Source organism: Anabas testudineus, chromosome 2 (genome assembly GCF_900324465.2).
Source record: "Anabas testudineus chromosome 2, fAnaTes1.2, whole genome shotgun sequence".
NCBI lineage: Eukaryota > Metazoa > Chordata > Actinopteri > Anabantiformes > Anabantidae > Anabas > Anabas testudineus.
The window spans coordinates 14,529,996-14,556,135 of record NC_046611.1 but is presented as its reverse complement, the minus strand read 5'-3'; the positions used below and the strand labels follow the sequence as shown (position 1 = coordinate 14,556,135).

Sequence of the window (26,140 nt, the reverse complement as noted above, 5' to 3'; positions counted from 1 at the left end):
TACTGTGTACATGTCCAGGTAATACTTAATAGTATTTTTGTTGTAATGCCTGTAAGAGGTAAATAGAGCCAAAAACTTATTTGGATAGCTGAGAAATGGAAAAGTGAAAGAAGATTAGTTCCACATGAAGTTATGATTCAATTGTGTTTGTTTTAGGAACATGGAAAATGTATAAAAATACATAATGTGCAGTGAGAACACTGAAAATGGACAAAATGTACAGTGTTAAGTGAGGAAGTTGTATGAATAAGTGTGTGTAAATAAAGATAATGGTGGAGAGCTCAGCGGAGGAAAGCCACGTCTCCCTGTCTCACTAATTCTTTCCTGTATTACAGGATATATATAGCTGCTTACAGGTGCTGCAACCTGGTACCTGTAACATTGACATGAATAGTTATATGAATGTTGTGCTGACATTTGGATGATGTCTGTAGAAGGCTGACATTATGATGATCCACAATAACAGAGAGACAAAGTCACTCTACTCATTTTAGAGGAAACATCATTGATTAGGACATATCTGATTGATTATTAATTATTTGATCTACATGGTTTATTCTTTATTCAGACTGAGGTGGTGCAGTTTGTCAGAGATCAGTTGTAATTATCTGGCATCAACTCTGAAGTCCAACCCCTCCCATCTGACACAACTGGACCTGAGTGAAAACTTCAACCTGCAGGATTCAGGAGTGAAGCTGCTGTGTGGTTTTCTGGAGAGTCCACAATGTAGACTGGAGACTCTGAGGTCAGTTCACTGACTGTTACTATAGTAGAACTTGTATATTTAATCCACAACTGAACCAACACTGTAATAAATTAATTCAATTCTTCAGTTTCAGTTCATTTCAGTGAGTTGTCATGAATAATGTTTGTTCACTGAAATTAAACCTTCAGAACTCAAACACTCACATTTCACTAATGTTTCTAAATGAACTGTAGAAAATGTTTGTTGTTAGTTGAAATTAAGATTTAGTTTAAATCAGTTGAAATATAACTTGTCTTAAAATAAGTGTGTTGTAAAAGTTGTATTTTATCCTACAGTTTAATTTACTTGTTAAATGTGTTGAAAAGGTTTAAAGAACCAAACTGTTGGTTTTACAAGTTTCAGTCCATCAACTGTAAATTATATTTATTTGACATTTCTACTGAACATTTTCCAAAGTTTTCATCAAATCATCTGTAATATGGGATTAAACCTAATTTTGTTTAGTTTAATCTGTGTTTAGTTTTGTGTTTCCTGATCTGATCTGCAGGGTCAAGACCAGGACCAAGCTAGACCTTTTTAGTAGATCAGTTGTGGTTCTTTAAAGTTTGATCCATTTCAGTGATGATTAAAAGTATTGTAGTAAGTTTTTAGTCTGTCATATGTGATTTGATATTTATCTTGTAATTCCAGATGTGACTGAGGTCAGCAGCATGTTATGAATCAGTGTTGACATGAATAGTTGTATGAATGTTGTGGTGAAATTTGGATGATGTCTGTCGAAGGCTGACATTATAGAAAGAAAAACCCACAAGTCACAGACATAACTTGAAACGTACAAAAGTAATTATAAATAAAGGTTTAACTCATTAAATCAGACATAGCTTTTAAGTTGTGGTTCAACAAAAGTTTTTCAAAAATCAAACTAATGAAACTGGCCTGGATAAAAATGATGGTACTCCTATACAAGATGTTAAATAATTTGACCATAGGGACATGTTAAACTAACCTGTGTTCTGTCATTACCATCACAGGTGTCAAAAAACTAAAGAGAGAGTTGTCTTGGGAAATTATAAAATAAAAGATAGACCAACATGTTAAAGGCAAAGGCTGAAAGACGATCTCCAAGCAGCTTGATGTTCCTGTGACTACAGTTGCACATATAATTCAGAAGGTTAAGGCTCTTAGGATGTAGCCAACCTCCCAAGATGTAGCCATAAGAGGAAAATTGATAACACTACAAATGTTAACTAAAGAACCCAGAATAACTTCCATAGAGATTAGAGGTGAAATCCAAGGTAAAGGTACATCAGAGTCATATCAAAGCATCAGTCACTGTTTAGGCCAAAGTGGACTTAAAAGAAGACGGCCAAGGAGGACTACTGATGAAAGCAAATCATAAAAAAATAGAAAACACATATTGACAAACCACAAAGGTTCTGGGAGAAAGTCCTTTGGACAAATGCTAAAACTGGAACTTTTTGTCAAGTCACATCAGCTCTATGTTCAGAGACGCAAAAATAAAGCATACAAAGAAAAGTCCCCCGTACCTACTGTGAAACATGGAAGAGGCTCGGTTATGTTCTGGGGCTGATTTGCCTCATCTTGTACAGGATTTCTTAAATCTTTGCAGGGTACAATGAAACCACAAGACTATTAAGGCATTCTGGAGCAAAAGGTGCTGCCCAGTGTCAGAAAACTTGTTCTTTGTCACAGGTCATAGTCCTCCAACAGGATAATAACCCAAAACACAGCTAGAAACATCTAAAGATGGCTAAGAACAAATAATTGGACTACTCTGAAGTGGCCTTCTATCTGATCTAAATCATTTTAAACATCTGTGTAAAAAGCTGAAACTTGCAGTCTGGAGAAGGCCCCTTTCAAACCTGAGACAACTGGAGCAGTTTGTTCACGAGGAGTGAATCAAAATACCTGTTAACAGATATTAACATTAATGATTTGATCTACATGGTTTATTCTTTATTCAGATTGAGGAGCTGCAGTTTGTCAGAGATCAGCTGTGATTCTCTGGCATCAGCTCTGAAGTCCAACCCCTCCCATCTGAGAGAACTGGACCTGAGTGAAAACAAGCTGCAGGATACAGGAGTGAAGCTGCTGTGTGGTTTTCTGGAGAGTCCACAATGTAGACTGGAGACTCTGAGGTCAGTTCACTGACTGTTACTATTGTAGAACTTATATCTTTAATCCACAACTGAACCAACACTGTAATAAATTAATTCAATTCTTCAGTTTCAGTTCATTTCAGTGAGTTGTCATGAATAATGTTTGTTCACTGAAATTAAACCTTCAGAACTTCAGAAATTTTTTCATTAATGTTTCTAAATAAACTGTAGAAAATGTTTGGTGTTAGTTGAAATTAAGATTTAGTTTTAATCAGTTGAAATACCATTGATAAAAAACATTTAATTGTGGAATATGACAGACATATCTGATTGATTATTAATGATTTGATCTACATGGTTTATTCTTTATTCAGATTGAACTGGTGCAGTTTGTCAGAGATCAGCTGTGATTCTCTGGTCTCAGCTCTGAAGTCCAACCCCTCCCATCTGACAGAACTGGACCTGAGTGGAAACTGGAATCTTCAGGATTCAGGAATGAAGCAACTTTCTGATCTTGTGAAGACTGTGAGGTCAGTTTACTGTCTGTCTGTCTGTTTTGTTTTTAATTTATTTCAGTGAGTTGTTATGAATAATGTGTCTTCAGTTAAATTAAACCTCCAGAACTTGAATTTCTCAACTAATGTTTTGGTTTAAATTAATTTATATTTACTCTACCAGTCAAATGTTTGAAAACACTCAAAATTCTTGGATATCATGTTTTTCGTTGAAAGATACGTCTTCAGCTGTGTTACCCATCGCAGATTTTCAAATTTTCAGTTCTCCTTTTAAGTGAATAAAGCTGCATTAGTCAACACAACATGCTATTGGAAGACAGTACTAATGTTTTCTGACGATAGGCTATTTTGGAAATTTTTCTTTATATAACAGCTGTTTCCAGTTATAATACGGATATACAATATTAACGATGTTTACACTGTATTTCTGATCAGTTAGTTGTTATAGAGCTGTTTTCATTTAAAACATTCATTCATTTATGATGCTTTTTTAAAAGGATAATTGAATTTACGTAAATATGTTGGAAAAGGTTTTAAGGCCTAAACTGTTGGTTTTACTCATTTCACTCCATCAACTGTAAAATGTAGTTATTTGACATTTCTGCTGAATATTGTACTACATTTTCTTCACATTAGAGCTGCAGCTAATGATCATTTTGGTAATTGATTATTATTTAGTAGTTTTAATTTAAAACGCTGTAGGAAGTAGTGAGGTAGTTGACACAGACTTGACAGGCTGAGTTCAGGAAGTTTCATGAGTAGACAGGGTCCCTTTATTGGTGGGTGGTACGGTGAGTGTCTAAACATAGAGACCAAGGTAAATGAGGTTTGTAGGAGAGTAGAATTAATATTGAAGAATATGATTTTACTGCAGTGGGTTGACTGACAACAGACTCATCATGGAGAAAGGCTGCACTGGCTAAGTAAAGGTTTAGATCCAAGAGGGCACTGACAGGTGTCTTCACAAAAAGTGACTCTCTGCCAGAAACTGATTACTGTCAGCAGGAGCACGCACAGACTGTTAAAGACACATCACTTAGTTTATCTATGATTACAGCTGTTTTTTTCACTTTCATTAAGTGCAAGAACTAAACACTACATATGTTCCTGTGGTAATAACACAGGAAATGTGATACTTGAAACACCTCAGACCAGACTAACCAATAAAAAAGCAGTTTTCTCATTGCCAACAAAGTATCTACAGTTAATATCATCACTGAAATGCATTTTCTGCCTCAGTGTAGCTTAATTTTACTCTTCTGGGTTAATTTGAACAATTATTTCTACTCCATAACCACCTATAAACAGCCAGTGGAACCTGTACTATTGTATTTTCGCCTTATCAAAGTGATCACAGACAATATACTTTTACTGACAGGGGTTTTCTTCTTCAGTTTAATTTAATTTCACTCTTGTGGGTGATTTTTAACAATCATGAAACACATAATCCCTTTATACCACTAAACAGACCCCTAAAGGACCAGTGTGCCTGTTTCAACTTTCCAAACAATGATTACAACCCACATTTTTTTCCTTGTCTCAGTTTGACTTAATTTATTTGTTGTGGGTTAAATTATGAAATGTTTAATCAATTTGTAGCCACTTAAAAAAATTCTTAAATGACTAGTCTAACAAATAAAGTTTTTTTTTTTTTTTGAGTTTAGAGTTTTGTTCTTGCCAATAAGGGATTAGTTTTTTTTACTGTCTCAGTTTGACTTAATATTAATTTTATGGATTATATTAATCTACTTTATTTTCTGGTATCAGTGTCTCTAAAGCACTGGTCTAATCAGTAATATTGAGTTTACTTATTGCAGAAAAGAGATTACAGCCAATATTACTTCACCTTGGATTTTACTTCTTTTCATATTTGTGGATTATATTTAAACAAACGTAAAACATGCACTCATTCAACATTTCCCATTATATGCTAAAGACAGGCTATGTTGTTATTGTCACTAGCATGTTACAATCCAAAGCTTAGGTGTAGATTCTGGAGGACAGTGTTGTCAGTCTCCTCATCATTTCCTCTTAAATTAATTCTGCTGGTTATACTGGTCCTCTAGAAGTTGGTTAAGTGGTGAAGAGACCTGCATGTCTCATAACCTCTGAATATAACCCACAAGGTTGAAATTAAATTGGACTAGTAGTAGTAAAAAACCTCAATAAATACAAATGTAGTGGGTGTAATCACTTTTTAACAATGAGAAAACACAATATTACTGGTTATACTGGCTCTTTAGAGGTGTTTCAGCTGCTAAAAATGGAGTGCATGTTTAATACAGTAACTGTTTAAATAAAACCTAGAAGTGTGAAATGCTGAGGCACTGAAGGCTTTTCAGTAAAGATACTGGCTGTAATCACTTTTTGGTCATGGCAAAGCTGCATTTTACTGGTTAGACTGGTCTTAGGGAGGTGTTTAAAGTGGTGAAAAGCAGAAATACATATGTACAGGAAACATTTACAAACATAAAAATACATTCATGTATTGTCTTTGAACTGGACCACTTTAAAGTATTCTACATGACAACAGCTTCTTTTGACTGTTATTATGATTATTTAGTTAAAATTGCCTCAAACCTTTTAGTTTTATAAAGACACATCTTCACCATTACTACAGCAGTAGTTATTGCTCTTTGTAACAGTTTTATTCTGAAAGAAACTGTTGTAGTCGTAGATAAACTGGGTGATGCATCTTTCATCAGTTTTTGGTAGAAACACTTTTTGTCACAACTTGATGCAGAGCAGTGGATTCACCATGAGATCAGTGTCTGCACTGTGGTAGGTACTAATGGAGAGAGTCGAGAAACTGACAGAAAAGTGAGTGATCTGATTGAAACTGAGGGTTTCAGATGGCAGAACAACAGGAAAATTGGAGAGTCACTGGTGCAGAGCTGGTAACAATCTGACAGAGAAACTGAGGCAGTCAGGTTTGTTAAATAGTTCCTAACACAGACGAAACCAATTCCCAAATTACTGACATTCAGGACTAAAGCTACAGAAATGAACAAGCACCAGACAGAAAGAGAAAACACGTAATCAAAAAACACGAGAAGTCAAAATGAAAATACTCAGAGATTCAAGCATCTTATGAAGCAGTAATTTTTAACATTTTTTTTGCTAAATTGCAGACAGTAATATTATCTTTCACATCTAGTAAAGAACTAATGAATTTAGTGTTTACATTATATTCTCTGTTTTGAGATAAAAATAAATAAGATGTTAATAACTCTAAAAACGATTTACTTTACAACAACTCAGGTAGAACGTCAGCCTTTTATGTCTTTTGGAGGACAAAAACAAATGAACAGGAAGTTGAACAGAAGTGAACACTTTGAGGTTACAGGTTATTTAGAAGCAGGACCTACAGAATGAGCTGTCTGAAGATACTGTCCTATTCAGATAAACACAGTAAACTACAGTAAATGATTATCAGTGTTTAGTTTAATGTTTCCTGTTCTGATCTGCACGATCCAGACCAGGACCAAGCTAGACCTTTTTATTGGATCAGTTGTGGTTCTTTAAAGTTTGATCCATTTCAGTGATGAGTAAAAGTATTGTAGTAAGTTTTTAGTCTGTCATATGTGATTTGATATTTATCTTCTAATTCCAGATGTGACTGAGGTCAGCAGCATGTTATGAATCAGTGTTGACATGAATATTTGTATGAATGTTGTGGTGACATTTGGATGATGTCTGTAGAAGGCTGACATTATGATGATCCACAATAACAGAGAGACAAAGTCACTCTACTCATTTTAGAGGAAACATTATTGATTAGAACATATCTGATTGATTATTAATGATTTGATCTACATGGTTTATTCTATATTCAGATTGAACAACTGCAGGTTGTCAGAGATCAGCTGTGATTCTCTGGTCTCAGCTCTGAAGTCCAACCCCTCCCATCTGACAGAACTGGAGTTGAATGGCAATGACCTGCAGGAATCAGGAGTAAAGCTGCTGTGTGGTTTTCTGGAGAGTCCACAATGTAGACTGGAGACTCTGAGGTCAGTTCACTGACTGTTACTATTGTAGAACTTATATCTTTAATCCACAACTGAACCAACACTGTAATAAATTAATTCAATTTTTCAGTTTCAGTTCATTTTAGTGAGTTGTCATGAATAATGTTTGTTCACTGAAATTAAACCTTCAGAACTCAAACACTCAAATGTCTCAACAATGTTTTTAAAAAAGACTGTAAAATGTTTATTGTCAGCAGCATGTTATGAATCAGTGTTGACATGAATAGTTGTATGAATGTTGTGGTGACATTTGGATGATGTCTGTAGAAGGCTGACATTATGATGATCCACAATTACAGAGAGACAAAGTCACTCTACTCATTTTAGAGGAAACATTATTGATTAGAACATATCTGATTGATTATTAATGATTTGATCTACATGGTTTATTCTATATTCAGATTGAACAACTGCAGGTTGTCAGAGATCAGCTGTGATTCTCTGGTCTCAGCTCTGAAGTCCAACCCCTCCCATCTGACAGAACTGGAGTTGAATGGCAATGACCTGCAGGAATCAGGAGTAAAGCTGCTGTGTGGTTTTCTGGAAAGTCCACAATGTAGACTGGAGACTCTGAGGTCAGTTCACTGACAGTTACTATAGTAGAACTTATATCTTTAATCCACAACTGAACCAACACTGTAATAAATTAATTCAATTCTTCAGTTTCACTTCATTTCAGTGAGTTGTCATGAATAATGTTTGTTCACTGAAATTAAACCGTCAGAACTTAAACACTCAGATTTCTCATTAATGTTTCTAAATAACCCGTAGAAAATGTTTGGTGTTAGTTGAAATGAAGGTTTAGTTTAAATTAGGTTAATTTTTTTTGAGAAAAAATATTTTATTGTTTAATATCACAGACTGATGTCTTAAAATAAGTGTTTTGAATATTTTTTTTTTTCCTAAAGTTAAATTTACTTGTTAATCAGTGTTGACATGAATAGTTGTATGAATGTTGTGGTGACATTTGGATGATGTCTGTAGAAGGCTGACATTATGATGATCCACAATAACAGAGACAAAGTCACTCTACTCATTTTAGAGGAAACATCATTGATTAGGACATATCTGATTGATTATTAATGATTTGATCTACATGGTTTATTCTTTATTCAGGTTGGACCACTGCAGTTTGTCAAAGATCAGCTGTGATTCTCTGGCCTCAGCTCTGAAGTCCAACCCCTCCCATCTGACAGAACTGGACCTGAGCGAAAACTACAAGCTGCAGGATTCAGGAGTGAAGCTGCTGTGTGGTTTTCTGGAGAGTCCACAATGTAGACTGGAGACTCTGAGGTCAGTTCACTGACTGTTACTATTGTAGAACTTATATCTTTAATCCACAACTGAACCAACACTGTAATAAATTAATTCAATTCTTCAGTTTCAGTTCATTTCAGTGAGTTGTCATGAATAATGTTTGTTCACTGAAATTAAACCTTCAGAACTCAAACACTCAAATTTCACATTAATGTTTCTAAATAAACTGTAGAAAATGTTTGTGTTAGTTGAAATTAAGATTTAGTTTAAATTAGGTTAATTTATTTATTTTTTTTAATATTTTATTGTTTAATATCACAGACTGATGTCTTAAAATAAGTGTTTTGAATATTTTTTTTTTTCCTAAAGTTAAATTTACTTGTTAATCAGTGTTGACATGAATAGTTGTATGAATGTTGTGGTGACATTTGGATGATGTCTGTAGAAGGCTGATGTAAAAGCCCTGTAAAGGGAGGTATTGATGAGAGCGACACACGACAACTTCTCCTCAACTCATGTTTGTATTGAGTGAATGAAGAGAAGCGACCTGAGAACCTCAGCAGCTCAACGCTCCCTCTGCTGGACTCTCTCTGTAACTACATTCTCCCCCAATCCAGTCCACTCCATTGAGCCACTGACACCGACACAAGACACAACACAGAATAAAGTGCTCTAGCTCTGACAACAACATTGTGAACACAAAACTACAAACAAAACCATGATCAAATATGCACCAGCTGAGAACCGACACCGCCTCCACTGGATCCAATACAAAGCACGCAGGGAACGTTACTCCATCCATCACACTGACATTATGATGATCCACAATAACAGAGAGACAAAGTCACTCTACTCATTTTAGAGGAAACATCATTGATTAGGACATATCTGATTGATTATTAATGATTTGATCTACATGGTTTATTCTTTATTCAGGTTGAACAACTGCAGTTTGTCAGAGATCAGCTGTGATTCTCTGGTCTCAGCTCTGAAGTCCAACCCCTCCCATCTGAGAGAACTGGACCTGAGTAGAAACTACAAGCTGCAAGATTCAGCAGTGAAGCTGCTGTGTGTTTTTCTGGAGAGTCCACAATGTAGACTGGAGACTCTGAGGTCAGTTCACTGACTGTTACTATTGTAGAACTTATATCTTTAATCCACAACTGAACCAACACTGTAATAAATTAATTAAATTCTTCAGTTTTAGTTCATTTCAGTGAGTTTTCGTGAATGTTTGTTCACTGAAATTAAACCTTCAGAACTCAAACACTTACATTTTTAACTAATGTTTCTAAATAAACCGTAGAAAATGTTTGGTGTTAGTTGAAATTAAGATTTAGTTTAAATTAGGTTAATTTTTTTAATAAAAAATATTTTATTGTTTAATATCACAGACTGATGTCTTAAAATAAGTGTTTTGAATATTATTCTTTTTTCCTAAAGTTAAATTTACTTGTTAATCAGTGTTGACATGAATAGTTGTATGAATGTTGTGGTGACATTTGGATGATGTCTGTAGAAGGCTGATGTAAAAGCCCTGTAAAGGGAGGTATTGATGAGAGTGACACACGACAACTTCTCAGCTCATGTTTGTATTGAGTGAATGAAGAGAAGCCACCTGAGAACCTCAGCAGCTCAACGCTCCCTCTGCTGGACTCTCTCTGTAACTACATTTTCCCCCAATCCAGTCCACTCCATTGAGCCACTGACACCGACACAAGACACAACACAGAATAAAGTGCTCTAGCTCTGACAACAACATTGTGAACACAAAACTACAAACAAAACCATGATCAAATATGCACCAGCTGAGAACCGACACCGCCTCCACTGGATCAGATACAAAGCACGCAGGGAACGTTACTCCATCCATCACACTGACGTTAAGAAGATCCACAATAACAGAGAGACAAAGTCACTCTACTCATTTTAAAGGAAACATCATTGATTAGGACATATCTGATTGATTATTAATGATTTGATCTACATGGTTTATTTTTTATTCAGGTTGAACAACTGCAGTTTGTCAAAGATCAGCTGTGATTCTCTGGTCTCAGCTCTGAAGTCCAACCCCTCCCATCTGACAGAACTGGACCTGAGTAGAAACAACCTGCAGGATTCATCAGTGAAGCTGCTGTGTGGTTTTCTGGAGAGTCCACAATGTAGACTGAAGACTCTGAGGTCAGTTCACTGACTGTTACTATTGTAGAACTTATATCTTTAATCCACAACTAAACCAACACTGTAGTAAATTAATACAATTCTTCAGTTTCAGTTCATTTCAGTGAGTTGTCATGAATAATGTTTGTTCACTGAAATTAAACCTTCAGAACTCAAAAAACACTCACTAATGTGTTTAAATGAACTGTAGAAAACGTTTAGTGTTACTTGAAATTAAGGTTTAGTTTAAATCAGTTGTAATATGTATAATTAAAATATCCAGAGTATGAATGTTGTGGTGACATTTGGATGATGTCTGTAGAAGGCTGACATTATGATGATCCACAATAACAGAGAGACAAAGTCACTCTACTCATTTTAAAGGAAACATCATTGATTAGGACATATCTGATTGATTATTAATGATTTGATCTACATGGTTTATTCTTTATTCAGATTGAAGTGGTGCAGTTTGTCAGAGATCAGCTGTGATTCTCTGGTCTCAGCTCTGAAGTCCAACCCCTCCCATCTGAGAGAACTGGACCTGAGTGGAAACTACATGCTGCAGGATTCAGGAGTGAAGCTGCTGTGTGGTTTTCTGGAGAGTCCACAATGTAGACTGAAGACTCTGAGGTCAGTTCACTGACTGTTACTATTGTAGAACTTATATCTTTAATCCACAACTGAACCAACACTGTAATAAATTAATTCAATTCTTCAGTTTCAGTTCATTTCAGTGAGTTGTCATGAATAATGTTTGTTCACTGAAATTAAACCTTCAGAACTCTAACACTCAAATTTCTTATTAATGTTTCTAAATAAATCGTAGAAAATATTTAGTGTTAGTTGAAATTAAGATTTAGTTTAAATAATTTGTAAAATAATTGATTAAAATATCCACATTATAAAGGTTATGGTGACATTTGGATGATGTCTGTAGAAGGCTGACATTAAGAAGATCCACAATAACAGAGAGACAAAGTCACTCTACTCATTTTAGAGGAAACATCATTGATTAGAACATATCTGATTGATTATTAATGATTTGATCTACATGGTTTATTCTTTATTCAGATTGAACCACTGCAGGTTGTCAGAGATCAGCTGTAATTATCTGGTCTCAGCTCTGAAGTCCAACCCCTCCCATCTGACAGAACTGGACCTGAGTGAAAACAAGCTGCAGGATTCAGCAGTGAAGCTGCTGTGTGGTTTTCTGGAGAGTCCACAATGTAGACTGGAGACTCTGAGGTCAGTTCACTGACTGTTACTATTGTAGAACTTATATCTTTAATCCACAACTGAACCAACACTGTAATAAATTAATTCAATTCTTCAGTTTCAGTTCATTTCAGTGAGTTGTCATGAATAATGTTTGTTCACTGAAATTAAACCTTCAGAACTCTAACACTCGAATTTCTTATTAATGTTTCTAAATAAATCGTAGAAAATATTTAGTGTTAGTTGAAATTAAGATTTAGTTTAAATAATTTGTAAAATAATTGATTAAAATATCCACATTATAAATGTTATGGTGACATTTGGATGATGTCTGTAGAAGGCTGACATTAAGAAGATCCACAATAACAGAGACAAAGTCACTCTACTCATTTTAGAGGAAACATCATTGATTAGAACATATCTGATTGATTATTAATGATTTGATCTACATGGTTTATTCTTTATTCAGATTGAACCACTGCAAGTTGTCAGAGATCAGCTGTGATTCTCTGGTCTCAGCTCTGAAGTCCAACCCCTCCCATCTAAGAGAACTGGACCTGAGCTGGAACAACAAGCTGCAGGATTCAGCAGTGAAGCAGTTGTCTGATCTTGTGGAGAGTCCAGACTATAAACTGGAGAAACTGAGGTCAGTAGTATGTTGATGTCTCTGCTTTCATCAATATTGTACTAAACACAGTTAGCATTAAAATAAAGATCCAGTATTTCCTGTAAATCTTCATCTTTCTCTGTTGCTGCATTTCTCAGTGAAGCTGTGAGAGGAGAATGGACAGAAAGACAGAGAGAGAACAGTCAGCCAATCAGATCAGCCAGATGTTTGTTGTTATTATTCTTACTAGATGTATAGAGACAGTGGTCCTCATTCATCAAATCTGATATGAAACAGTTTTTTCTTCATTTCAACTCTAAACTATTGATCAGTTTCATCTTTGTCACAGCTCTAAAATCAAACCACTGGTTCTTATTTCACTAAACCAAGACCACCTTTGGTAATGATGTGGTCTTTGTACAGACCTGAACCTCTGCTGAAGTCTCTGTCCCTGTGTCATTAGTTTGGTCCAGATCTGTTCAGTGGCAGCCTCCATGTTTATTTGTCAGGTGATATTTCCAAAGCAGAGAAGATGTTGATTAACACACAGTGACTCTGTCTTTAAATGAAACAGCAGTTCACATGGAGCAACAGGAAATCCATCACTAAACTGTTGGTGCAGTAATGAAGTGTTGATGACTCAGCAGTTTATTTCCACTGTGGACTTGATGAAATCTGCACAATAAACAGACTTGATGCTAAAAGTCTCTGCAGGTCTGTGAGCTTCCAGCTCAGTGTGTTCACTCCAATACGTTAACATGAGAGCTGAAAGGAAGCTGGCGACACTACACAGCTCTGAACAGGACTGAAGTCTCTGCTGCTCTTTCTACTGGATGTGCTGCATCACTGACTGACAGCTGATGAAGGGAGTCTCTGGAAACTCTCATTGATCTAATCTGTTCTCTCTGATTCTCTCTACAGGTGGAAGAATCGATGGATGTAATAAATATTAAAGTGAATTGTCAGTGCTGCAGTGTGAACTGCTCTGAGAACAGCTCCACTGTCAGACTCGATGTCAAGTCCACCATCATCCCTGTGTGTTGGTCTGGATCTGACAGAGGATCATCAGTGGATCTGGACTGATCTGCTGCTGCTCTGTTCTTCTACACAGTCTCTGCAGACACACTGATAAACATCCATTCATTCTCCTCCACCCTCCACCTCCACCTGGATTTTCTTCAGTCTTTATTTTCTTCATTCAGATATTCTGAAGCTGCACCAACTGTAGTCGACTGTATTTATCAACCAGTAGATTTCTGATGTTGTAGCTCACAACACATGATCACAGCAGCTGAAGACTGATGGAAAGAAACATCAGGTTCTACAGTGATTTATTATGGACATGAATTTATGGACCTTTATATCACATTTAAGCTTCATATGTCACTAATGCTAGTAAGATTTACATTAATTGACTTGATCTGGACCCATCAACAGGACCAGAGTCCTGATGTGTTGGAGGAACCAGTGAGAGACTCTGATTTGTTTCATGATCCATCCACACGTGGACTCAGATAAACAGCAGAAAATGTTAATATGGATAATTCATAAAGAAAACATTTGTTAATTAAGGTTTGTGTTCATTATGAGTCTTAACTTCTAATGTTTCTGTCTACAGGATGAAAAAGATGAAACATCTTTATTAATGAAACTGAAGACTTTGTAAAACCTTCTTAGACTTTTATTTTGAAGGAAGTGAATTCACTGCTGTTTAGACTGTTGATGCTTTAAATAAATATTTTTTTATCATCTATTAAACATAAAATTGAACTTTTACTTGTAACAGATTCTGTTTTCTTGTTGTAATGCTCCTTTAACTCTAGTTAACATCTGAATTCTTCTTCCATCACTGTCCATACATTGATCTGTGACTCTGTACGTTACTACATGTTACTTCCTGTGTTACTTCATGACTTCATACGTTAGTTCTCAGCAGTGACGTCAACAACTACTTCACTTTGACTTGAAGTTTAGTTTTTAACAGTCACATTTCCAGAAAATCAGACGTCACTTATCTGCTTCTCTGATCATCTGACTGTGAGCTGAAGTTTTTGGACTCATAGTGGATCATCAGGTCTGACTTGTTTCCTGACTCAACTAAAGCAGCTGACGACAGGAAGGACTTTGTGTTTTCAGACAAATCAACACATCCTTCACTTTCTTTATTTGCTCCATCAACATGAGACGATACACATGAACTAATTAACATCAAGTTAATTTAAATCAAACTTCAGATTAGAAACAAACTGCTGCTTTGTCTCCAACATAAAACACAAGTCGACTTCTAGTCGTCAGAACAACAATAAAACAGTTTCCTGAAGCTGAACTTGGACTTTAAAGCAGCAGCTCTTTACAGAACAACACGTTCCTTTGGTTTCATACGTCTGAACAAAGTTGACACGAAGAACCAGTGATTTCATTTGGTGAAGAACATTTAGAGTAAAAATAAGAATAAACAGTCTGAAAAATGCTGATTTGTCAGGATGAGGAAAATGACATTTAAAATAAAAACCTTCAAACCTTCAGAGGTAAAAAAATCAGCTTTTAAAACAGCAGCTGTTGGATTTTTATGAATAAAGTTTAAATGAACCTTTAATGTCACAAATTAAATATCATAACATCTGATTATTTGTGATCTGCTTCATGTGAACTGTTGTCTCGTGGTCTGATGGATCATGAAGCTGCTTTTTAACTGGCTCTGTTCACTCTGGGTTTTTCTCTGTGTACTTTGATTTTCACTGATCATCAGAGTCCAGTTATTCTGAGCTGCAGTGATGGAATCACAGAGTAAAATCATGGACACTGTCAGGAATCCTGCAGGATTCACATGTAACTCTGATCATCATGATGTTATTTAGTGGTGAACTCTCCCTCTGTTTGTTAGAAACTCTGCTTTCAAACTAGAGTGGACACATGGAAAGTGTGGAACAGCAAACACTTTGACTTCTACTCTTCACTGTGAACACGTCATCAATGATCAAACACTTTGATTCATCTCTACAGAACAACTGGTTTCATTTAGTGCTGATAAAGTGTCACTTAGTGAACTCTTTAGTTGGAACCAGGCTCAGTTTGAACTACAAACAGCTGCTGAAAAGTGTCATTAGAAAAACTGGATGAAACCGAAGTTTGAGGTAAAGTTCCCAGATTTCTAAGACTGTGTGACGTAGCTGATGATCTGCTGTTTGAAAGTTTCTCTTCACTTTTCCTCGTGTGTGACTTCACACTGAAAACATCTGATGTGATGAAGCTCCTCTGTTGGTGCTGTGGTCATGATGTGCTGCCCCCTGCTGGCTGCTCCCTGTCACTTCCTGTCCACAGGTAACACAGCTGATAGTTGGAGCCTCACTTCACAGTCACACTGATGGAAGATGGTCGTGTGTGTGACCTTAGTGTAACCTGAGGTAGAGCAGTGGAGAGAAAGAAGCTGAACTTACTGATCACATCATTAGAGACGTTCCAACATTTTCTTCAGTGTGATCACAAAACCCAGGTTTCCATTAGCTTCATTCATGTTGTGTTGTTGTGTTCAGCTTGATTTCATCAGGAAATCTCACTGAGATCAACAGAGACCTGACAACAAACCACATATGTTCAGTAAAAACACAGCAGTTCATTCAGACAAACAACCATCACACACAGAGACACACACACTGCTGCACTAATTCCAACAATCACAACTTCACAATGAAACAACGACACATTTACTGTAGAGCAACAATTGTTCGTACAGATCAAAATGTGAAAAGTGTTTTAGTCTTTGATTTTTCTTCATGTTTGTTTGTGTAACAGTAAAATGTCTGTAGCATCAAACCTTCTCCAACAGTTACAGATTATTCAGTAAAGTTACTGAAGTACAAGTAACTGAGTAAATGTAACTTGTTACCACCACGTCTGAATTGAAGAGTTTGTTTATTAATGAACTTTAACACTGAGAGAAAAACATTTGTTACACTCTGCAGTAGAACACAGAGAAGAAGACCAGGTGATAGACTGATCCCAGGTGATAGTCTGAGCCCAGTGCTGCAGGACTGAGAGTTTGTAATGTGAAATAAACCAAGTGAAGGTTTTTCTCCAACACTGGTGCCGTCACAGTCTGAGTGGTGTCACACACACTCAACATGTTTGGTGCCTCTTTGTTTTCTCTTTAGGAGACTAATGATGAACACAAACAACTTTTAGTTTGAACTTTTATTCCCAATATTCACTTGGATCAAATCCAGACAACAACAGTTCTCTCTGTTCCTCCACCTTTCCACTGCTGCACCTCTAAAAGCCAAAAGAAGTGGGATTTCTGGATGGAAACGTTTGCTCAGTTTCTCTGTTTTCACAATAAAGCTTCATTATCTGATCCAAGAGAGGAGACGATTCTGCTTCAGTGAGACCAGCGTCCATTTCCTTCATCGTTCCTCAATCAGATTCTGTTCAGATCAGATTTTCTGAAGGTTCATATACGTCTAGTTCAACAAACTGGGTTTTCTCTCTAACAGAAAACCACCAACAGCAGACGAGTTGTGAAACTCCTGCTGAGTTTGGGATGAAACAGCTTCACAGTTTGTTGCTGTGGAGTCTTCAGACCATTAAAACTGAACCTGTGATGCAGCTGAGTCCAGCTGTTCAATAAATGCTGTGGACTAGAAGCATCAAAGTTCAAACCTTTAGTCAATAATAAAGACATTTTAGTGTTTGATCCACAGAATAACAAGATCTGGGTGTTACTAATTCAATGAGGTGATTTGTCCTTTTGACTCAAATGTTTGTTTGAATCATTAGAGAAAAGTTGCAGCACATTTAAAACAGAATATTAGTTTTTCTCCAGATATTTGGACGTGTCTTTAAGGATTCTGTTAATGGTTCGATTACAGCAGTGAGTGTTGTTCAGTGAACATTTGTGGTTTTTAAAAACTGAACTGTGTAAAGGGAGAAGAGTCAGGGGGACGTCAGGAAATCCCGAGTTGACACTGATGGGAACTGAACAGAGGAGGAACTGAAACTGACCATTTGTGTCACTTAGTTCAGACTCTGTTTAGATCGAACAGAGCAGTAGGAGGAAAAGTGACGTTTGAGGCCGGTGAGTGTTAATACAACAGGATTATTTTACTGTCACAGTCTCTGAGTATGTTTCAGGACTGTAGAGAGTAGAAAAGAGAGAATCTGCTGCTGTTCATACAAATGGAAACTGGGAGAAAACAGGGAGATGCATCCTTGTGCGTAGATTTCCTTCATGTGACTGTTGAGCAGATTGGATTCTTGATTGATGCTTGTTCTGAGCTCACAGTCAGTGTTGCTGGTTTATCTCTGACTGACTGAAGTCCAGAAGATGAGTGTTTGTGTGGAAGAAGAGGAGGACAGAGCAGAGTCTGCAGTTTCCAGCTGTGTGTCTATGGAGAGTGACCACTCCAAAGAAGAACCTCTGACCTTATGCGATGTGACGTCTAGACCCTCAGACACAAAGTAAGAGACTGTTTAGTTCTGTTTCTAAATGCTGGTGTTAATGTCATCAGAGACAGAGAAGCAACATCAGTGTTTGATTTCACAGCATAAAGTACATTTTTAATGTTAAGAATCATAAACAAACAATAAACTGAGCTGATAAAACAGGTCAAGTGTTTGTTTCACTGCAAAGATCCTGTTAGATCCAGTAGTGTTGATGGGAATCAGTCTCTTCTGAGGTCCCTGAGAAAAAAAACTGCTTCCTCACTCACTGTCTCCAGACTGCAAGTTTTCTTTGTGTCCACAGAAACAGGAAGAAGAGTCTTGTTTCTGTGGAGGAGCAGGCGTCCTTCTGTGCTTTGTGTCAAGATGTCCTGAAGGATCCAGTCACTACCAGCTGTGGACACTGGTTCTGCAGACAGTGCATCACCTCATACTGGGACCAGTCTGGTTCATCAGGAGACTCTTCCTGTCCCCAGTGTGGAAAAAGATCCAGAACCAGACCTGGACTGAGAGTCAGTCAGACCAACACTGTACAAAGTAAGACTGAACATCTGTCTGCTGATGTTTATTATTTTTTATGTCTGACATAAGAGAGATTTGTTGAATTTCTTTGTTTTTTATTGTATCTGATAAAAATAATCACCAGATTCTTTTTCCTCAGTCTCACATAGTTTCTTGTCTTTCAGCAGATGTTGGTCTGCAGGAGGTTTTAGATGAACATAAGATCAGTCTGAGGAGGAGATGTGAATGTGTGACTGAAGGAAGTGATGAAACAGGAAGTGGAACCCTCCTCAACAGGATCTACACTGAGCTCTACATCACAGAGGGACAGAGTGAAGAGGTTAATACCCAACATGAGGTGAGACAGCTGGAGACAGTTTCCAAGATGAAGACCCTCCATGACACTGCAATCAAGGTCCATGACATCTTTAAAGCCTTACCTGACCAACAGAGACACATCAGAGTGGTTCTGACGAACGGTGTCGCTGGTGTTGGAAAAACCTTCTCAGTGCAGAAGTTCACTCTGGACTGGGCAGAGGACTTGGAAAACCAAGATGTCAGTCTGCTGGTTCTGCTTTCATTCAGGGAGCTGAACCTGATCAAAGATGAGCAGTACAGTCTTCTCACCCTGCTCCATGTTTTCCATCCAACATTACAGAAGGTCACAGCAGAGCAGCTGGCTGTCTGTAAACCTTTGTTCATCTTTGACGGCCTGGATGAAAGCAGACTTTCACTGGATTTCAACAACAGGGAGGTTGTGTCTGATGTCACACAGGAGTCATCAGTCAACGTGCTGCTGACAAACCTCATCAAGGGGAATCTGCTTCCCTCAGCTCTGGTCTGGATAACTTCCCGACCTGCAGCAGCCAATCAGATCCCTCCTACATGTGTTGACAGGGTAACAGAAGTACGAGGCTTCACTGACGTCCAGAAGGAGGAGTACTTCAGGAGGAGATTCAGTGATGAAGAGCTGTCCAGCAGAATCATCTCACACATCAAGACATCCAGGAGCCTCCACATCATGTGTCACATCCCAGTCTTCTGCTGGATCACTGCTACAGTTCTGGAGCACATGTTGACTACAGAGCAGAGAGGAGAGCTGCCCAAGACCCTGACTGACCTGTACTCACACTTCCTGCTGGTTCAGACAAAGAGGAAGAAGAACAAGTATGATGAGGGACATGAGACGAGTCCACAGGAGCTGACAGAGGCTGACAGAGAAGTTCTTGTGAAGCTGGGGAGGCTGGCGTTTGAACATCTGGAGAAAGGAAACATCATGTTCTACCAAGAAGACCTGGAGCAGTGTGGTCTTGATGTGACAGAGGCCTTGGTGTACTCAGGAGTTTGTACAGAGATCTTCAAGAGAGAGAGTGTGATCTTCCAGAAAACAGTCTACTGCTTTGTTCATCTGAGCATTCAGGAGTTTCTGGCTGCAGTCTACATGTTCCACTGTTACACCAACAGGAAGACAGAGGTACTGGAGGAGTTTGTGGGGAAATACTGCAACTACACAGTTAACCTAACTCTGGATGCCTTCCTTAGGAAAGCCTTGATAAAATCCCTTGAGAGTAAAAATGGTTACCTGGACTTGTTTGTTCGCTTCCTTCATGGCCTCTCTCTGGAGTCCAACCACAGACTCTTAGGAGGTCTGCTGGGTCAGACAGAGAACGGTCCAGAAGTCATCCAGCGAGTCATTAATAACCTAAAGGAAATGAACAGTCGTGACATCTCCCCTGACAGAAGCATCAACATCTTCCACTGTCTGATGGAGATGAACGACCACTCAGTTCATCAGGAGATCCAAGAGTTCCTGAAGTCAGAGAACAGATCAGAGAAGTACCTCTCTGTAATCCACTGCTCAGCTCTGGCCTACATGCTGCAGATGTCAGAGGAGGTTCTGGATGAGTTGGACCTGAAGAAGTTCAACACATCGTGGGAGGGACGACAGAGACTGATTCCAGCTGTGAGGAACTTCAGAAAGGCTCGGTGAGTCCAGATGTGATCACCAACATGAGGATAACACACAGCTGCAGCCTCTGTACCTGCAGTACAGCACATGTACTTCTACTCATACTACAATTTGAGAACATACAAGTACACATTCTCATCATGAACAATATAAAACACGACGGCATGATCACAGGAAGCAACAGCAGTGTCAGTTTTATTTCTACAGAACGTTTTGCTGTAGAAATAAGTTCACATCTGACCTTTAAACTGTCAGATGTGAACTTTGACCCAGTGGACTTTACACACTGCTCCACAACAACACCCTCTGTCCTTAGACGGTTGAATCAGATGAGAAAAAAACATTTAAAAAAATGGAAAAGAAAATACACACATATATACAAACATATATTAACATCCACACATTAACATACTTCTACTGTACATATACATAAATCATAAACATACTGTACACACAGAAACACAAATACTGATGCATAAATACACATGAACACATGTAAATATAAACAACCACTGTCCTCATCCTATAAACAGGACTGAATATGAAAATGTTTATGTGAAACCATTTTACAATAACAATTTTAAGGATGTTGAAATCAACACCTGCATGAAATGAGCATCTGTCTTAATGATCTAATGTACGAGTCAGTACATTCACAGTTTGACCACAATCTATTTTGGGCTGCACTGAGTCCACTTCAACACAAAATGTGATTAATATCATGCAGCAGACACAGAAACATGAATTAGTCTAATGCCTGAATAACTGTTCACCTCAGCTACAGCTGCACTTGATAATCTGCTTTGTCAACAAAATTCATTAAAGCAGTTTTTTGTCATTTCATTGTCAGATTATTATTTTATTTTCAACTTGATATGTTCTTCATCACAGACTTGTTCACTGTGGACTCTCAGAAACTCACTGTGAAGTTGTGGTCTCAGCACTGAAATCCAACTCCTCCCATCTGAGAGAGCTGGACCTCAGTGGAAACAGGCTACATGATTCAGGAATGAAGATGCTGTCCGCTGGACTGGAGAGTCCAAATTGTCGACTGGAAACTCTGAGGTCAGTTCAAGTGTTTTTTTCAATATTGATTTTAACTGTTAGTTTGTTGTTGTTGCTGGTAAAACTAATATTTTTGTTGATGTTGTTATAAGAAGGTAAATACAACATAGCAGCGTACCAGATGTTGTGTTTTTGAAATTCATGCCATCATTGCAGCTGAAGAGAGATCACACTGTCAGCTATCTTTAGCCACTGGTTGTACAGTTATGTTGTCTATGAAACCACTGGATTGGTGGTTTGGAAAACTTTATTCCCCTTAATAAACTAAATAATCATTTCAAACCTGCATTTTGTATTTACTCGACCTACAGTCACATATACTACTTTCTAGTATTACTAACTATCACAGCCAAATGTTTCCACCAACTCGTTATATTATGATGATTCACAGTGAGAGAATGACAAAGCGACTTTACTGATTTTAGACAGAAGTTCATTGATTAGGACATATGTGGTTGGGTTTTTGATTTTAGCTGCATGTTTTTTCCTTTTTTCAGACTGACTTCTTGCAGGTTGTCAGAGACCAGTTGTGAGTCTCTGGCCTCAGCTCTGAAGTCCAACCCCTCCCATCTGAGAGAACTGGAGCTGAGCTACAACATCGTGCAGGATTCAGGGGTGAAGCTGCTGTGTGGTTTTCTGGAGAGTCCACAATGTAGACTGGAGACTCTGAGGTCAGACACCATTTTTAGTTCTTTACTGAGATTAATAAATAAACAGACCTTTGTTGTGTTTCCTTATCTGAGTCAAGGGTCTAGTACAGAATATGTAATTATTGTACGGACTGTAAAGCTTCTATGGAAAAAACATTTGGTGTGAGTAGGAGTAGGTACAGTCCCAGTAGTCTGGCAAAGGTACTGAGTCGTCCCCCATCTGACATCAGTCCTGTCTGCGTCCTTGTAGCTTCCTCTGATAGCCACTGGGGTCTGATTCTTCTGAAGGTTCTTGGCTTTTCTCTTTACATTGTACTGTCCCAGACATTTGATGAGAGCATTTAACTAACAGAATCTTACTGTACCTATATTAATATGTAATCACATCTCACCAATATGTTACTAGATCATTTGTTTAGAAGCCATTCACATACAGACCACAGGCTCACTCCACTGTAAATAAAACCAACCCTTTGCTCAGCGTTGACTCGTTGTTTTGCAGATTTCTACCATACTGAAGTTTGATTTTACCAACAGATACATTCTTTGCTCTAATATCTAGTTACCTTTAGCACAGCTTCTTCATAGAGTTACAAACCACATCAGTCTGTCACTAAACTTGTTTCCTCTGCTGTGGAAAGTTCTGATACTCCTTCCTTCTCAGCTGCTTTTCTTCAGGACTGGTCCTGATCTGGGTTGCTGAACTAGGAGGACTTCTTTCAGGCCTTCTTACCTCTTAGCCTCCATTTCACTGCATATCAGGGTCCAGGGAAACACAGAGACAGAATTGTATTTTAAATAATTCATACTATATTAATTCTTTTCTGTTAATACTGAATAGATTCTTTCCTAAAGCCTTTATAATGAAAGTGATGGTGGCCAAAATCTAGTCTGTGTTCTGTTTGTGTTTATCTGAGTTTATCAGTTTAATTCAACTCAAGTTTATTTAGAAGATGACATCAATAAATGTTTTGTATTCTTTTATCTTTGTTTTATTCTTTATTCAGATTGGATTCCTGCAGTTTGTCAGAGATCAGCTGTGATTCTCTGGTCTCTGCTCTGAAGTCCAACACCTCCCATCTGAGAGAACTGGACCTGAGGAACAACAAGCTGCAGGATTCAGATGTTAAGCTGCTGTCTGATCTTGTGGAGAGTCCCCATTGTAAAATGGAAACCTTGAGGTCAGTAGAGGGTTGGAGTCAGTCCATGCTGCTTTCAGCAGTATTGGACTAAATATAGTTAGTATCAAGTCAAAGATCCAATATTTCCTGTAAAGCTTCAAATAACCAGCAGCTGCTGAGGTCAGCATTGGTGGTGGGGGTGGGTGATCTGATGACTCGTTCTTTCTCTTATAGCGTCAACAATTTGTTCATTTCAGTAGAATCATAGAGATATATCATAGAAATATGATGTAGATCATAGGTGACAGCACACAGTCCTGTGGAGGTCCAGTACTGAGGAACTGGAAAGGAAATGTGCAGAAATGAGTCTTTAAACATCACAAACAGAAGGTAGCTCGTTCATTAAGTTACAGTGAGGTGTTAAAGACCTTCTGAACTAAGCAAACTGGCATTATAAAGATGGATGAAGTGAAGACATTTAGTAATGAGGTGCAGTAATAAGTAGCTCTCTGGATCACTAACTACTTCTACAGTCTCTCTACAAGTTGAGCTGCTTTTTATTTCCATTACATAATGAATCATATTATGTGGTGGAAATGGTTCGATCCACGTTATGGGTGTGTCATATATCTTATGTTAAGAATGTGAAAATATGACATGTATGTTTGGAGTTATGAGATAATCAGAAATGTTCTGACTAGTTGATGAAATTAGTTTTTAAATACTGATTTACCATCTGTGTTGTTTCGTCTTCTATCAACAGATGGAAGTGAAGATGTTTGTAAAGGTCACAGTAAAAAGAAGAAGATGATGCTTGATGATGATCCAGATGTTGAAACAGCAGCAGCAGCAGCAGAGATGCTCTGACTGTAATTGTATGAGAGAGACACAAAGAATGGGTTTAATTTCTTTTGTTCTGTAATAAACACGTTGATGAAAACATTGATGTTGTTCCATGTTTCTCAGTTGATCCCGTCCAGATGACTCTGAAGACCTGTTCACAGTAGTTGTTCTTTTAGTTTTAGGTGAACTGTCCCTTTAGAGGATACAAATATTTAGACAATGGTTGATATGAACAATGTTTATGTGATAGAAACTGTATTATTATTCTGTTCTGGTAGAATGAATCCAAATCCATCTCTAATGTAGAATCCAGCCTTGCAGCTCTTTTCTGAGTCTTGTCTGATCTTTGTTTGTTCATCAGCTTCCTGCTCAGAACCACAGACATTTCTCATCACTGAGGAGGCTCCATCTTTAGTTTCACTCTTAGATCCAGTGATTATTTCCAGTCTGTGGTCGTGGGTTAGAGCTGCTCCTCAAACATTTGACTGTTTACTGTCACTGATTTACTTCCACTACTGGTCTGTGGAGACCAGCTTGTGCTCCCTCTGAATCTCCCTCTTTGTTCTCAGTTTCAATCTGCTCAGTGAAAAGTGTCAGAGAACAACCAACAAGGGCTCTGGTTCATTGAACACTTCCAGCTGCTCCTTCACACACACTATGTAACGTCCTTGACCGTCCACAGTGGAATAACTAGATACATCATGTGTGAGCAGTGTTGAAGGACCCCACTCCTGCTAAAATGTCCTGGCTAATGTCTGTCCATATTTTCTCACTCACCTTACCTGAATACTGCCACCTTGTGGGAGTTTAGTGTACTACTAGTGAACTCTGACTGTGGTCACTTCTGTTGGATTGAGATTATATTTGTCTCCACTGCAGCTTTTAAATAGAAACATCTGCTCTTTATTACAAACCTTATGTATTTCTACTGTCCTCAGTGTGTCATTAGTTTAGACTTTAATACTCAGACACTTCTATTTCTCCACATGTGACTCATCTATGATCAAGATAATGGATATGAAAACAAATAAAGTGTTTTACATTGTTCTACTCTTCTAACTGGATTTTCAGTATAAGACTTTGCTGGTGTTGTGATGAGGCTTCGGATCTTTGTGATCATCTGCAGTCCAGTTAAACTGTCTGTCTTTTGTGTTTCTACAGTGAGAGACAGACATTTAACATCAGCACAACAGAAACAGAGAGAGTTGTATAAAACCATAAATGTAATGTGTCCATTTTAGGACAATCCAGTATTTAAGCATCAGTTCTCTGCAGACTGAGTCACTTTAGACAGCACCTTATACTCAAATCACATTTGCAGTGTTTGGATCCAAAAAAGCAGAAACAACATTCAGTTTGGTTCTAACTTGGTTCAAGGGTTGTTCAACAATCCTCGTTAAACAGAGGAGGTGGTCTAAGGTATAATCTATCACCCACTTACAAAGCAGCTCTTGCATCACTACCCAGGACGTGATGAACTGCACAGATTCAAGAAAACTTATAGGACCAGACTTTCCTAGATAAGAGAACATCTAAAGAAATGAAACCAGCTGAAACTGTTACATTGTTGTGATGTTTAATGGTCAGACTGTTTGTACAGAAGAATATTTTGCTAGTTCATCTAAAAACTTGAAAGTCAAAGAAGTGTGACATGGTGGATTATGATTATATTATTATGATTATATTTCCAGCTCACAGGCATCATTGTTCAATTCGGTTACTCACACGTTCAACAATCCACGTTTAAATTTTTATAAGAGAAAATGTTTTTATGCTTGTGAGAGTTAAACTGATTTTGTTATATTAAAATCCTAAGTCTAGTCATTTTAAATGTCTCATTTTAAACCATAACATTGTTTTGTCTCAACTGGAAAAAAAAAAAAGTTATGTGAAGATGAGGTTCTTGGATGTTTTAAATACATTCAACACCATCCAACCAATCAT

General features: G+C 37.6%; 2 protein-coding genes across 2 annotated transcripts in view; both read left to right on the top strand.

The window, feature by feature from the left end:
• LOC113163505 overlaps positions 1-13,843 on the top strand; it is a 1,294,879-nt gene extending 1,281,036 nt beyond the window's left edge. The window contains 7 exon segments of the mRNA XM_033326712.1: positions 2,692-2,865; positions 7,178-7,351; positions 10,634-10,807; positions 11,243-11,419; positions 11,861-12,034; positions 12,474-12,650; positions 13,533-13,843. Coding sequence (XP_033182603.1) covers positions 2,692-2,865; positions 7,178-7,351; positions 10,634-10,807; positions 11,243-11,419; positions 11,861-12,034; positions 12,474-12,650; positions 13,533-13,554 — 1,072 coding nt within the window. The 3' untranslated portion in view covers positions 13,555-13,843.
• A 3,538-nt stretch (positions 13,844-17,381) lies between these two features.
• Positions 17,382-24,581, top strand: LOC117152800 (protein NLRC3-like). Its single transcript, XM_033326837.1, has 6 exons — positions 17,382-18,065; positions 18,352-18,584; positions 18,734-20,534; positions 21,409-21,582; positions 23,240-23,413; positions 24,117-24,581. Exons 1-6 carry the CDS (start codon positions 17,932-17,934, stop codon positions 24,124-24,126), a joined length of 2,526 nt encoding a protein of 841 aa, XP_033182728.1. The 5' UTR covers positions 17,382-17,931; the 3' UTR covers positions 24,127-24,581.
• The last annotated feature ends 1,559 nt before the right edge of the window (positions 24,582-26,140 follow it).